This window comes from Bidens hawaiensis, unplaced genomic scaffold (genome assembly GCF_021521415.1).
Source record: "Bidens hawaiensis isolate Kalapana, Puna unplaced genomic scaffold, B.hawaiensis_p1.1 tig00027096_1, whole genome shotgun sequence".
Classification (NCBI taxonomy): Eukaryota; Viridiplantae; Streptophyta; class Magnoliopsida; order Asterales; family Asteraceae; genus Bidens; species Bidens hawaiensis.
The window spans coordinates 238,897-254,907 of record NW_027494373.1 but is presented as its reverse complement, the minus strand read 5'-3'; the positions used below and the strand labels follow the sequence as shown (position 1 = coordinate 254,907).

The window sequence follows — 16,011 nt, the reverse complement described above, 5'->3', positions numbered from 1 at the left end:
TTTTGTAACTATTCACAAGCCATTAAACAGATTTCAAAACCTAAAGATACAAAAATTATTTTATTAGGCAACTTCATAATTAAAGATAGTGACATTCCACTTTAGCAAACCGTACCAAAAACACCCTTGAAACAAAAGAGGGGTACAATGGCCATCCCAATAAAGATGAAGGGCAAATCAGTCAAAACACAGACCAATTCATTACCTTTGCCCCCAAATCATTCTTTATATTCACCCTTAACTTTCAAGAACCCTCGTTGGGTTTTGAGTTGTGGCTCATCATTTCTCTTGATTCTTGAAAATTAATCATCTTTTTTGCAAATAATTTGTGGGTTGAACCGTTAATTGTAAATACATTCAATTCCCATCTGGGTTTGTTAATCTTGTTAGGTATAGTAAGGTTTAGGTCAAGTTCATCTTTTTTTGGTTCCGATGAACGATTATTGCAAGTTTCTTTGATTATTGTTGAAATTAGTGATTGGTTGTGTGAGAACGAATGTGGGTTTGATTATGGAAGAACAGAGTGGAGATACAGGTGATGATCAGGGCTCTGGATGGCTGCAAGTTAAAAAGGTTGTGTATTTCTTATGGATTTAAGTGATTTTTTGTTTATTTTCTCATGATTGGATTTAATTCTAATTATTTGTTAATATTTGTATGTGTAACATTTGTTGTTTTGGATTAAATGCTATATATGTTTTGATCATCCTTGTTGACTTCCTTTTTAATTTAATAGTTTTATGAATAATTTGATTTGTGTTGTTAGGATATTCATGGTAGTATGATTGAAACATATTAATATTTTGGACAATAAGTCTTGAAATTGCTTTTGATCCAGTAAGCATTGATGTAATGAAATAAGTTTTGTTTTAGTATTACATGATTTGGAAGTTGTTTATGATTACGGTATTATTAACTTAGTATGTTTAAGGTTTCGTTTATGAGGTTATTTAATAAAAATGGTAGTAGATTGAATTAATAATATAAGAGAGTCTAGATTCAAGAAAATCTTTGAGACGTAACGGAAAAGAACATTAATTGAGGGTAAAGTGTTAGAAATCATCGTTTGCTTGTTATTTTAAATGTCTTCTTTCTTTATTTTCCGGTTGCTTTAAAATCTTGATTTCGCACTTTTTCAGAAACAAAGAAACAATTCAAAGTTTTCTTTTCAAGGATGGGTGGGTGGATTATCCAAGAAACAAAATTCGAACGTTACAGTCCACGAGGTTTGTCAAGGGACTTCAAATGTTTGCTCTAGTGAACAGATTTCAAGAGTTAAAGATTCAACTACACCCGATACTAATACTTCAAAAAATACTAATAATGTTCCTATTGAAGACGAGAAAGATGTAAACTACCTTGACAAGCGTGTAGTTAGCCATGTTGACAGTCCTAAACCTAGTACGGATCACGGGGGTATAGTAAGTGACAATCTTGATGTTTTTCCAAAGATCAAATTTGGTAATTTGGATGATGACGATGAGGCAAATATTGACATAAAGTTTGGTGACACTGTGAACAAACTTATTGAAAATGACCCAACCATTGAAGTACATAATAAATCTCAAGAATTAGAAGAAGTGAAGGAGGTATCATCAGAAGACATCAAGGTTGAAATAGTAAATGAGGAAACGGTTACTCAAAGTGATGATCTCTGTCAAGAATGTGATAAAGTTCCAAAGAGTGAGAATCTTGAACCAAACGAATCAGAAAATTTGGTGACGTGTCAGGATTCAAACTCTTTGCAAGATTCGGTTGTGAATGAGTTTTCAGGAGTTGAGTTGATGAGTAATATTGAAGGTGGTGAGAGTAAAGAACGGTTTAGGCAACGGCTTTGGTGTTTTTTGTTTGAGAATCTTAATCGAGCGGTTGATGAGTTGTATCTTTTATGTGAACTTGAATGCGATATAGATCAGATGAAAGAGGCGGTTCTTGTTCTTAAAGAAGCAGCATCTGATTTTAAGGAGTTGCAGTGTAGAGTTCAAGAGTTTGAGAAAGTCAGAAGGTCAACTGATAATCCACCAATGACCATGAAGTCTGAGCAGCGTAGGCCACATGCACTTTCATGGGAGGTTAGAATGCTTTTCTATTTAGGGGTTGTGTTATATCATCAATTAGCAATTCATACAAGTTATTATATAATTGATAGAAAATAAATGGTCATATTTTAACTTTAAATAATTCAACAATGTAGAAAATTGTAATTGTTGAACATTTTGTCTACTACTTCCATAAATAATCAGAATCTAAAACACTCAAATAGCTTATTTTAAGTTCTGAAAAGCTGATTATGTAAGGAAAAAATTGAAAAATAAATATTTGTGGCTCGTTGTTAATCATTTAACGGAAAAAAGGTCGTTTGTAGTTATATCATTAATGAGCAATTTATACAAGTTATTTTATAATTGATAGAAATTAAATGGTCATATTTTAACTTTAAATAGTTCAACAAGGTAAAAGATGTTATTTTGTTAACATATTTTCTGCTAGTTCCATAAACTATCAGATTTTACAAAACACTCAAATAGGGTTCTCATATTCATTTTTTTAAGTTCAAAAAAGCTGATTATATAAGAAAAAAAGATAAAAAAATGCATATTTATGCCTCGTTACTGATTCCAACAGAAAAACGGTCGTTTGGAAATATATTTATTGGTAAGCACTTTATACTAGTTATTTTATAATCGATTGAAAATTTTTGGTCATATTTTAGCACCAACTACTTTAACGTGTAGAAAAATGTCATTTTTGAACATTTTGTCTACTACCACCATGAATAATCAGAATTTATAGAAAACCCAAATAGCTTATTTATTTTTACTACAAAACTATAAAGATTCTTGATTTCTTGTGATTGCAGGTTCGACGCATGACTACTTCACCACACAAGGCTGAAATACTGTCATCATCGCTCGAGGCTTTCAAGAAAATTCAACAAGAACGAGCAGCCATGAATAACAGTTCTAGAAAACCGGGGTTAACTGATTCATATGGTCATTCTAGAAGTGGCAATAGTGTAAATAAGCACACATCAAGAACCGATAGAACCACAAATGGTACGCAAGAACCATCAGCGGATTCAAAAAAACGAGGTGGAGTGGGAATTCTTCCTAAAGAAAACACAAGTAGGGGGAAAAGGAATCCGGACCCTGGAAAGAGTAAAGAAAATGAGAAGACGGGTTTGAGAAAAGATAACGCTAAATCCATGGATCAATCGAAAAAATCGACTTCTGGGTCGGAAAGAGAAAGGGAAAAAAGAAACAATTTTACCGGGGTGTCTTATAAGTCAATGGATGTGTGGAAGCAAAAAAGAAACTGGGAGGATATATTAACGTCACCGTATTCTTCATCTTCACGTTTTTCACATTCACCAGGTAACAAGCAAACGGATCCAGTAATATCTAGGGGTCTATTCGGGTCGGCACCGAACCAAAAACCGAAAATTTGATTTTTAAGTTTTTTTAAAACCGTTTGGTTTTGGTTTTTTTGTTTTCCGGTTTGGGTTCGGTTTACCATGTGGCCTTGAATTTTTTTTTGGCTGAAATTGGCCCAAAGTAATGAATTTAAGCCTAAATCTTTTTGTTAAATTAATGATTAATTGATTATTATTATTATTATTATTATTATTATTATTATTATATATTTGGGTTGTTATACTATTAAATTCTTATAACTTAAAATTTAAAATAAAAAATGAACATCCATGAGATTGACATTGGTTTGGTTTTTTCAGTTTTAGTTACATGCAAAACTAAAACGAATTGTTCGGGTTTTACGAAAGCATAAAACCGAAACAAAAACCAATTTGGTTTTTGTATGTGTTTGGTTGTTATGGTTACGAATTGGAGATAGGGAGGCTGATCCCTCTAAGACCCCCGACTTCAAAACCCCTTTTTTTTTTCTTTTAAGTGTATAATATAGTATTTCACATTCATCAGGTATGGGTAGAAAAAGCATGGAACGCGCGCGTATTCTACACGATAAGTTAATGTCACCCGAAAAAAAGAAAAAGACATCGCTTGATTTAAAGAAAGAGGCGGAAGAAAAGCACGCACGTGCTATGAGAATTAGAAACGAGTTAGAGAATGAAAGATTACAAAAGTTACAAAAAAGCACCAAAAAACTCGACCGCGTCAATGAATGGCAAGCCGTACGTAGCACAAGACTACGTGAAGGAATGCACGCTCGCCACCAACGTAGCGAGACCCGTCACGAAGCTTATTTAGCCCAAGTTGCCAGACGAGCCGGTGATGAAAGCACTAAAGTTAATGAAGTTCGTTTCATCACTTCATTAAACGAAGAAAACAAGAAACTTATGTTGCAACAAAAGCATCAAGATTCAGAGCTGAGGCGAGCCGAGAAGCTAAAAGATATGAAATCCAAGCAAAAAGAGGATATGGCACGAGAAGAAGCGGTTTTGGAAAGAAAGAAGCTTGTTGAAGCCGAAAAAATGCAACGGCTTGCGGAAACACAAAGAAAAAAGGAAGAAGCTTTATTAAGACGAGAAGAGGAAAGAAAAGCATCGAGTGCAGCCCGTGAAGCAAAAGCTATGGACCAAATGAGGAGACGTGAGGTTTTAGCCAAAGCCCAACAAGAAGAGGCCGAACTTTTGGCCCAAAAGTTAGCCGAACGGCTCAGAGAGAGTGAACAAAGAAGAAAATTCTATTTGGAACAAATTAGGGAGCGGGCTTCAATGGATTTTAGGGATCAATCTTCGCCTTTACTAAGGCGGGCTTTGAAGAGTTCGAGTAGTGGTGAAGATGATCAACAAGCGGGTGGTGGTGCGGGTGTTGAAGGGACTATGGTTCCTAATTTGGCCTTACAACACTCTTTGAAAAGAAGGATTAAGAAGATTAGGCAAAGGCTTATGGCTTTGAAATATGACTTAGGTGAGCTGTTTATGGGCGGGGAGAGTGGGAGTATTGGATACAGGGCGGCTGTGGGGACCGCACGGGCGAAAATTGGGAGGTGGCTTCAAGAGCTTCAAAGACACAGGCAGGCGAGAAAAGAAGGGGCCGTGAGTATTGGGCTTGTAACCGGTGATATAATTAAGGTACCATTTTTTTATAAAGTTGTATATAAATGATTATATAGAGGTTTATAAACAATTGTTACTAGAGGGGGAAAGCGGGCCATGTCGTCCGGGTTGGGTAACAGGTCAAAAATGGGTCCAGGTTGGAAATGTTTTTTTTTTGTCCATTTTAATAAGATTAGATGTTCGTTTTGATTACATAAACTTTTTTTTTATTACAAAAATAATTTAGATCTTTGAGCAAAAATGTTTAGGAAGTTGTATGCATAAATATTGACTGGGTTCCTCTGACCCGTTTCCCTTTTAACTGAATATTTTATATGACCCATTTGAGCTAAAAGACGACACAATCAACCCATTCATAAATAAATGGGTTCAAATTGCCACCTCTAGCTGTTATTCTTTCATTCCAAAGAAAGACACTTTGAACTTTTGAGGTCAAACTTTCTACTTTTTATTTGACATTGTATGGATTTTATTGTAAAACTTCTATCTGTGTATATATTAATAATTACAATCTGTTGAATGTTAATTGTCGTGCTTACAATAACTTGTAAATTCAAAGAAGTCATAACAAGATTTTGAAGATGTATTTAGTCTCTTTGTGACCTTGTTAGACAAATTGACAGGGTTTATTATTTTTGTCAAAAGTTATGTCTTTTTAACATTTTAATAACTCATGTACTAGTTTTTGGACGGAAAAGACCCTGAACTGCACGCATCTCGTCAAGCGGGCCTTCTTGATTTCATTGCCTCGGCTCTACCCGCTTCGCACACATCCAAACCCGAAGCCTCCCAAGTAACCGTGTTCTTCTTAAAACTCCTAAGGGCAATATTGTCATTACCCGCAAACCGAAGCTACTTCCTTGCTGAAAATCTCCTACCACCAATGATTCCGATGTTAGCAGCTGCCCTTGAAAACTTCATCAAAATCACCGCATCATCTTCCAACACTAGCGGTGGCAAAACCCTAATTGAAAATTCCGACACAATAACCGAAGTTCTAGACGGATCGTTGTGGACCGTGGCAGCCATAATTGGCCACTCAAGCTCTGATGAACGCCAAAACCAAATGCAAGACGGGTTAATCGAGCTCGTGATCGCATATCAAGTTATTCATAGATTAAGAGATCTTTTTGCACTTTATGATAGGCCTCAAGTTGAAGGCTCGCCTTTCCCGTCTTCTATTCTTTTAATCATCAATGTGTTGGTGATTTTGACTTCTAGATATCGGGTCAACACGTCAATTGATTGGGAATCTTATCCACTTGAATCAATGACAATAAAAGAATCTTCTTTATCAAGTTTAAATGGGAATTCCGAATTATCTCCTAAGTTGTTACAAGATGTGCCTGAGGATCGTCCGCTTGATGATTTGTGTAAAAAAGATGAGAAAGTTAATAAATCGCCACATAAGCTTGATGATTTGTGTAAAAAAGATGAGAATGTTAATAAATCACCACACAAGCTTGATGATTTGTGTAAAAAAGATGAGAATGTTAATAAATCGCCACATAAGCAGCCAGTGGCTGATCTTCTTTCGGCAATATCTGAAACGGGATTGGTTTGTCTTCCGTCTTTGTTGACAGCTGTATTGCTGCAAGCTAATAATAGATTGTCATCTGAACAGGTAACTCTTTTTAACTTTTGAATACTAATAATTGACTAGAAATGCCATAAGTATTGTAAATTTTGTAAATTGTGTTTAGGGTTCTTATGTTCTTCCAAGTAATTTTGAGGAAGTGGCAACTGGAGTGCTGAAGGTTTTGAACAATTTGGCCTTGATTGATATTAACTTTATCCAGATGATGCTAGTAAGAACACATTTTTTGTTTATTTGTGTCTTAATATCTAATCTTTACTGTGAATTTGATGCATTTTTCTAATGAACAGGCGAGGCCCGACCTAAAAATGGAATTTTTCCATCTGATGAGTTATCTTTTGTCTCATTGCACCAGCAAGTGGGGAACTGCTACTGATCAGGTGATGTTTAAATCACTCTAATTTGAAATCTTCATATAAATCATAAGGGGGTGATATCAATAAAAATCTATAAAAAGGTCTGTTAGAGATTGTTTTGGATATGTTTATTTTGTAACTTTGAATTTGTAATTAATCAGATAAGTTATCGCTTGTTTGTGTTTGGTAAATTGTTATTATTTAAAAAGCCAAACACCATTCTAGTTCAGGGGTGGCAATTTTCGACACAACCTGATAATTATCAGGTTTTGGGTTAGCATATTTGACCCGTTTAAAAATGGGTGGTGATTGGGTTGACCTGTTTATTTAGACAGGTCGTCTTTAGTTTTACCTGTTTAACCCGTTTATTAAAACAACTCAACCTGCCAACCTGTTTAGTTAAATAGGTCAACCACTAACCCGTTAAAAAACGACAACAGCTCGTGTTTGGGTTGACCTGTTTAACACGTTTATGACCTGTTACTTTTAACCCGTATGTTTACTAATTACAGCACACCAACCTGATTAATACATTTGGAACTTGATCATTACCCATATGTGTCAACCACTAATCCATTTAAAAAACAACGGCTCGTGTTTGGGTTGACCTATTTAACCCATTTATGACCCGTTACTTTAACCCATATGTTTAGTTATTACAACCCACCAACCTGATTAATACGTTCACAACTTGATTATTACCCATCAACCGGTTTGATGCGTTTAGATAATGGTTTTAAACGGGTCGTGTTTGGATTACATGAATTTAAGTGTGTGCAAGCTAGGGTTGATGTTATTTATACGAATATAAATATGGGTCACCCGGCACAATTGATAACATTTTCAAAGCGTTACATAATCGAAAGCGTTACATTTTCAAAACGTTACCTAATTTTGTTTATTTTGCATGAAAATCTAAATTGCGCCTGTTAATTTTTCATGTTTCAGACGGGTTTACTTTTGTTTGAATCTTTATTACTTCTTGGTTACTTTGCCATGTTTCATCCTGAGAACCAAGCCGTTCTTCGTTGGGGAAAGAGCCCCACTATTCTTCACAAGGTCACTTAATAATAACTTCTTTTCCATTAATATTATTTCAATAAAGACCCAGAATTTTAAAGCGTGACTCGGTTCCACAGGTATGCGATCTGCCATTCGTCTTCTTCAGTGACCCCGAGTTAATGCCAGTCTTGGCTGGAACCCTAATAGCCGCCTGCTTCGGTAGTGAGCAAAACAAAGGGGTGGTCCAACAAGAACTCAGCATCGAGATGCTCATTTCATTACTCAGCTCCTGCAAAAATGGTTTACCAAAGTCCCAACCGTTTGAAGAACTCACTGAGTCATTTCAGTCAGGCCTCGATTCAAGAAAACTGCAGGGTGATGGTTCTCAAAGATCAAACCGTAAGCCCTCACGTGCTCAGTCGAGTAAAAGTGGTTCAGTTGGGAATATTAATAGAAGTTTGAAGATTAGGAATCAGAAAGATGGCGGGAAGTCTGCTAGGGTTTGTGAACCGAGTTCAGAAAGTTGTTCTAATTTGATGCTACATTCAAGATTTTCTGCAAGCTTTATTGACAGGGCAGAATTGTTCTTTTCAACTGAATCACCAGTTTATATGTAAGTGAATCTTTTTTATAAAAAGTCTGGAGATCGAATATTATAATTGACATAAGGTTTTGATTTATTGGTTATTGCTTTTTTTAGGTATTGAACGTTGTAGAATGAAATTATAACAAGGTGTCTAGATTGATTTTTTGAAACGGGTCAAAAGGAATAGTTTTTTTAGTGTTGGTCAAATGGACCGGGCTAGTTGGGTTGACTCGGGGCACTTGTTGTCCAAAAAAGTTAATTTTTATAGAAATAGTTTGTGTGTCAAATGTAATTACCATTTTATATCACTGCAATAGTCTTTTTTAAACTGAATATGATTTAGGAATTAGGAGGTATTAATGCATTAAGACACTTTGGACAATTTTCGATCCGTTCGGCTTGTTTGGTTTTAAGCTAATGTTTTATATTCACCGTCTTGACGCATTAGAGATAAAACATAACCTGTTTTTATGTAGACCTGGGACACTTATTGTTCAAAAAGATTAATTTTTTTATTTGTATATACATAATTAGTGTGTCAAATATGATTATAAGATTTATATCATTACCGTAATCATCTTATATACACAACCTGAGTTGACCCGATTTTATGTTGACTTGGGACACTTGTCCAGAAAGTAAAATAAAAAATTCTATTGATATATAGTGTCAAATATAATTACAAAAGTTATATCACTGCAATAATATTATTTTATTGAATAAGATGACATTAGGACACTTTGGACAATTTTAACTCTTTCCGCTTGTTTGGTCTTTAGCTAATTTTGTATATTCAATGTTTTGACCTGATAGGGGTAAAACATAACCTGAGTTGGCCCGTTCTATGCAAATGGGTTAAAACTCACCCGTTTTTATCTCCAGTAAGTTCACAGCAAAGCTTATGTCTGAAGGTGAGTTTATTAACAACAATTATCAAAACTAGAATCAGGACAACGATCATGTATATAAAGCCGATTTTCTTGATTTTAATCGGGCTTTAAACTTTTTTTTCAGAGATCATTTCAAAAGCACCAACTAAAGCTAGCACTTTGCTTTTCCTAGTTTTTATAAGCCTGCTAGCAGTCTCTTCAATAACATTGTTCAAACGCACATCGACCTTATTTTCTACAGTATCACAATGTTTTAAAGCCACACTAGCCGACTTACTCTCGGGAGTGTGTATCACAACATCATCAGAACTCAACCTCCTTAAACTTTTAGCATCTACTTGACCAGTTTTACTTTCTTCCAACACCTTTCCTTTCTCAAAGTTGACTTTTCTTTGACCGTTGTTCTCAGACTGCAAACCAATAATCTTTCCTTGCTTAAATTTGACCTTTTGAGATGAAAGGTCTTCTTTTCCCTTCGCTAATCTTTGTACTCTACTCGTGTTTTCTGTTTTCTTGATGCTACCGCTCTTTTGACTTTGACTCGGGTTTTCTGTTTTCTTGATGCTATGACTTTGACTTTGACTTTGACTTCCTGGGGGGTCTTCTTTTTCTGACTTGGAGGCAATTTGTGATCCATTTTGCAACGGTCTTTCTTCATCAAGACTTTGACTTTTATTGCTTTTTTCTTGAACAGCTTCACCAACCGGGTCTATTGAGTTTGACTTTTTTGACCCGTGGTCAATCCCGGGCTTTAGACCTGACAGGGTCTTTGAAGTTTCCACCTTTTTGGAAGTTGGTCTATCTCCAGGCGTCTTAACGTTTTTCTTGACCAGTTTAACGTCTTTTCTTGAGTCGATCTTGTCAAATCTTTTGTTGCTTCTGGTTTGACCAAGTGCAGGTGAAACATGGACATCTCCTAAAATTTTAGTAGATAGGTTTACTTCACTGTATCTGCTGGTAATTCTTGGAGGTGTGATGTAAAATGGATCAGTTTCCGCGGTCTTTGACTTTGATTTAAAATCTTGACTTTTGGAGTCAATGGGTTGTGATTTGACATGATGTCTAGGAATTGATAAAGTGTTGGTCTTGACATTTCTTGTTGGAGATCGGGGAATCGGTGCAACAAACGGTTTCTTGGTTCCTTGAGGAGAATCAGGGTCAGTTTTGTTTGATCTTTTACGTGTGAATTTGGGTTGGGTCGGGGACTCAGACCCGGGTGATTGTTGTTTGCAGTTGTCGTGGCACGAGGGAAACGGGGCTTTGAGGTATCGGCTTAAAACGTCATCATAGTTTGTGACTTCAAGGATCAAGTTTCCGGTTGAGTGTCGTCTTGAGTGCTTGTTGGGCACTGTTTTTTCCATGCCAATGGAAACCAAAGGCTACATGAGCACTGTAAAAGAATCTGTTATAATAGAATGAGCACAATAATTATTTCAACTAAACTAGATAAGTAAATCAAATTTACAAATTAATTTAAGGTTGATCCAGTCAATCGGCTTCTTGTTGACTTGGTTTGAAGATGTAAGTCGATTGGTGTATCTGTGAATTAGGGATGACAATGTGACATTTATTAATATCAGTCTCATACGTGATCATAGAAATTACAAGTCATGTTTGTGATCATTCATAAGCGTGTTATACAATTTATGTTAATCTATTGGTATACAGATACACAACTTTTACCAGTGATGCAGATGTTTTCATAACCAGACCAGTTATCGAAGTAGCTCTCTTGTTGGTTTACCGGTGGATCGGTTTTAGAAACAACATAATATCACAAATAATCTAAACATTAAAGTATAAGCAGATAACTATTTTGAAACAATATGCGAAACTACTTTATATTCTAGGGTATATTTGCAATGTTACCAAAATCTAAAGTTTGGAATAATAAAATATGAAGCATAAAGTAATAAATGAAGCAATAAATAAGATTTTAAAATTTAAATTAAAATTCGGTCAGATTTGTTAGTTTAACAAATTTACCAGAGAACTCAACGATTCACAAATATGGCCCATGTTTATAGTGAAGGGGTTTGCAATATGCCAAATTGCCAATATATGTCATATGCATGGTACATACAACGATCAAAATAAACGAGAAAAAGAAACTTCAGAATCGTAATAGACTAATATCTATCAAAGGTGTAAATAACAAAAATCAATATAATGTGAATCATTCAAGAAAATCATGATTTGGATTGAAAACTGCAAAATGCAAAGAATTGAAGAGATAAACAACACAAAGACATACAATACCTTTTGTTTGTTGAAAACTTTGAATAATTGGTGAAAGATAGAAGAATGGCAAGATTGTAAATTTAACCCAAACAGTTGAGAGGAACAAGAACAAGGTTCTGTTTTAGGAGAGAGGATGTGTTTGAACTAGGAAATGAACAACATTGTTGTCTCCCAAACCCAAACATTGCTAGATCTCCTCCACACATATGTCGTCTTCCTATCTTTGGAAAGACCAACCGTTTTGTTTATATTTAGAAGCCCAAAACAATATATTGCTCATTTTTAAGATTTCTTTTTATATTAAAGTTGTTTTCAATGCACAACGTTTAATCTTTGTTTGAAAAAAAATTCAAAATGATTATGTAGACAGGTCAATTAAACTCCTATAATTTAAATCCATTTATTTGTGAATAGGTGAACATAAAACTGAAAAAAAAAAAAACTTTAATATAGGTAGTAACATAATTAAAAAGTTAACCGGAGGGGATTTGTTAGGGTGTGTATGTGCTGGTTTTTTACTTAAACCGAACCAAAACCAAGGCTTTGCTTCTTTTGGTTCTAGAAAGCAGTTCGTTATGGTTTCAGTTTTTTGTGGGGTTCAGTTTAGTTATTGGTCATTTTTCGGACGCAGAATGTTTGCGGCTGAAAATAATTGGCCTAAAATAACAAATTTGTGCCTTTGTTAATCTAATGCTTATGAATTTGGGCTGAAAGTTTTGTCCCAAAAAAGTTAACAGTAGAGTCTTCCTCTTATGCCTTTGTGGCCTTGAGGGCCCATCGTGGGTGTTTCAGGATCATATCTTGCGAGACTGTGGTATATGAGAAATGGATAATGATTATTCTTGTGCTTTGGCTTGTCTTCGTGAGATGATTCTAAGCATCGGTTTTAGCAGTTTCACTAACAAAAAAGAACCCCCCCCCCCAAGCCCAACATGTATTGGCGAGTGCTCTTTTTAGTAAAATTTTTCACGACATGGAGTGACACTTTGACATGACAAGTAGACAAAAATCCATGTTGAGTATCTACGTGCATTACATACAGATTTTCTTCTTGCTATCCTTACAAACGGGTTAGGCCAGCATATGTCTCAAGCAGAATATTGTACTATCCATAAGTATTACCTTATGATTCCTTTACTCCCAGTTGATGAGATATGTCATGTTTGTCGCAATGCATGTTTAGACTCGTATGGGGAGCACACGGTACATTGTAAAGAGCTCCTGAGGTTCAAATACCGACACGATCTGGTTAGAGATGTGCTCTTTGACATATTCAGGCAGGCCAGAATTTCCGTTAAGAAACACATGTGAATTTCCTGACTGACCCGTTGGAGGGAAGATCATCTATTCGACCGACTAACATTTTGGTGTTTGGATGAATAGGAAGAACATGCATTTATAGTCGATCAAGCTGCTTCATACAAGGTAACTAAACATTAGAAGGCGTGTCTTGACAACTAACATGCATTTATTCCTTTTGCTTTTGACACTTTCGGTTTCCCCATGCCTGAAGATGTGGAGTTACTTAGATTAGTTCCATGGATCATGCATATTAATGGTATGACTCCAAGATCAGCGGTGTAGTTTTTAAAATAATTGGGTTTTGCAATTCAAAACGGGGTGACGTCGCAGCTTGTTGCCCGCTTGCCTTATGTTTCGATGTAGTCACTACTTTTTATTTTGCTATATTTTCAATTGTTAGTAAAAAAAAGCTAGCATTTAAACAATTACGGTACGATTCGGTTCGGTGTGGTTTAGTTTTGGAGTGAGACATAATCAAAACTAAACCGAGATTTTTGGTTTTCAAAAGAAAAACATAATCGAACTGTTGGTTATAAGTTTGGGTCGGTTGATTCTCCTTAGTTTTATTAGTTTATTTGGTTTTAGGATGTTTAATCATTTTTTATTGTCACCCTTAGGTTTCTTGGAGGTGATTTGTGTAAGCAGTTAGCCCAGTGGTGGAGCTAGAAATTTTTTTCTGTGGGTTTGATATTTTTCAGTGTTCGTTTTTTGCTGGTGTCAAAGTTTTTGGGCCCCACCATTATTTAATAAAAAAGATATTACATATTATAATTGTTTACTACGCATATTCATGCTTTGAAAATGATTCATAACATTTTCAATCGTGACTCAAAAAAAAAACTCATTTTCAATATAACAAATGTACACATCATATATATACATAGGATCATGATCATGTGAGAACTTTTTGGGAATTGAAAACTATGAGAACCATTTTGGACCACAAAAAACCCAAAAATAAAAAAAAATCATAAAACAAAAAAAAACACAAAAATAAAAAAAGTAAAAAAACCAAAGTTCTTATTTATCATCTTGGTTTCTAAAAAAAACGTAAAAAAAATTCTCGGTTTAGCTAAATTATACATATACATATATGTATAATATGTACATATATGTACACACATGTTTTTTTCCTATACACATATGTATAATTTAAGGTAAATGATAATGTACATATGTGTACATTACATAACTAGAGATTAAATGAAAGTATACATATGTGTATAGGTATAATACGAATTAAAAAGAAAAAAAAATCGGTTTTTTTTATTATACATATATGTATAATATGTACACACATGTTTTTTTTCCTATACACATATGTATAATTTAAGGTAAATGATAATGTACATATGTGTATATTACGTAACTAGAGATTAAATGAAAGTATACATATGTGTATAGGTATAATACAAATTAAAAAGAAAAAAAAATTCCAGTTTTTTTTAATGAAACCGGAATGAAATATAAGAATTTTGGTTTTTTTACTTTTTTAAAATTTTCGGTTTTGTTTGTTTTATAATTTTTTTAATATTTTTTTAGAGGGTTTTTTTAGTGGTCCAAAATGGTTCTCAAAGTTCTCAATTTGCCAATGGTTCTCTTAGGATCCTTACCCTATATATATATATAGTCGCCACCCATCTAATTACGCCAAAATCAAAGAAAGATTCGTCGTGAGGTCTGGATCGATTGAAGGCTCATTAAAGAAAGAGTCAGTCGGCTAACCGTTGTCATCTGATTGAAGTGTGGCAAGTAAGGCGATGATTGAAGCCTTGAGGCGAACTAGCAATGGCGACAAGGCGATGGTCGTTTGGTCGATGAAAACATAATTTACCGGTCGCTGAGGCGGGGATGTTGTTTTTGTTTTTTATTTAACTTTCACTTTGGTGTTATGTTTAAAAATACTAATTGGGTTTGTTTACTGGACAATTTTATAAATAATTTGAACCTTTTTTTTATAATTCATATATGGGTTATTATTGTCCCATTTATAATGTTTGTTAGCAATTTTGAAAGTTTTTTTGTATTTTATAAAAAAATATTCATTACTAAAAAAATTTAACTAAATTTTTATAATTAATGGGTTCGAATACGTTTTTTAGAATGACACTGGGTTCACTCAATGGCTCAATACTATAGGTTATATATAAAACCGAAAAAAGATCGGGTTCACCGAACCCGATGACCGTAGGGTGGCTCCGCCACTGAGTCAGCCAGAGAAGGTCACTAGACATGTCACGATAAATGAAAGGAATGAGGATGCCTGTGAAGAAGGGATTCTTTTTTTCTTTTTTTAGAATAAATTACAGTTTGTGTCCTTGTGATTTTGAGACGGAGATAACTTTTACCCCTCCCTTAAAACATGAACTGTGTGTCCCTATGGTTGTCGGCGGATATCACATTGCATCCTCGGTCATCTTTCTGTTTATAACACAACTGAAGTGACTTTTATACCCTTTTAAGATTTCCCAATTGCATCCATGAGTTTGCATCCCTCGGTTTATCTCCATCTGGCGATCGATTTCTTCACTGTATCTGCATAACTACATTGAGCCAGTTCCTGATTTGTATTCCAAATAGCCTCCTGATAGTAAACGAACAATGAGCCATTCGTCGTCATTTTCTTTGATTAAAATGTCGTCAAGCATGTAATCAACCATTCATCGAGTTAACTAAGCAAGGAACTCCACGCCGTTAGGCATTGCCACTCCCAAAGTCGTCTAGATATGCGTCGTTTGAGTCAAGTTCTAATCGAAATGATGGAGTTAAGAACAAAGACGAGCTCCAAGAGCTAATAAAAGCCGATTTAGAGCTAGAATACATGGACTGACAGTGATTTTGATTTTAATTAACTAGAATCATTGTTTCATTATCCTTGAAATCAATCATCATTAATGGTGAGATTGAGGATTCATTATGTGTAAAAACCTAATTAAACATTATAGAGCTAGAATTTCCATTTGTGAAGCCCTAATTGAACAATGTAGAGCTAAGTTTTC

The 16,011-nt window shown here is 34.8% G+C and overlaps 1 protein-coding gene across 2 annotated transcripts; it reads left to right on the top strand.

Moving 5' to 3' along the window:
- Nucleotides 1–505: 505 nt before the first annotated feature.
- LOC143574743 (uncharacterized) lies at nt 506–8,900 on the top strand. 2 transcript variants are annotated; one of them, XM_077059285.1, is made up of 10 exons: nt 506–573; nt 1,140–2,072; nt 2,861–3,374; nt 3,939–5,053; nt 5,721–6,662; nt 6,742–6,846; nt 6,926–7,015; nt 7,940–8,050; nt 8,131–8,606; nt 8,694–8,900. In XM_077059285.1, the coding sequence occupies exons 1-10, from the start codon at nt 511–513 to the stop codon at nt 8,698–8,700; spliced, it is 4,356 nt and encodes a 1,451-aa protein (XP_076915400.1). In that variant the 5' UTR covers nt 506–510; the 3' UTR covers nt 8,701–8,900. The 2 variants fall into 2 exon arrangements, with proteins under 2 accessions (XP_076915400.1, XP_076915401.1); XM_077059286.1 differs by having other exon boundaries at nt 8,131–8,900.
- Nucleotides 8,901–16,011: the final 7,111 nt, after the last annotated feature.

Coding starts and splice junctions, on each gene's coding strand:
- LOC143574743 (XM_077059285.1), top strand. CDS start 511: ATGGAAGAACAGAGTGGAGATACAGGTGATGATCAGGGCTCTGGATGG. Junction 574..1,139: donor GATGGCTGCAAGTTAAAAAG/GTTGTGTATTTC, acceptor GCACTTTTTCAG/AAACAAAGAAACAATTCAAA. Junction 6,847..6,925: donor ACTTTATCCAGATGATGCTA/GTAAGAACACAT, acceptor TCTAATGAACAG/GCGAGGCCCGACCTAAAAAT.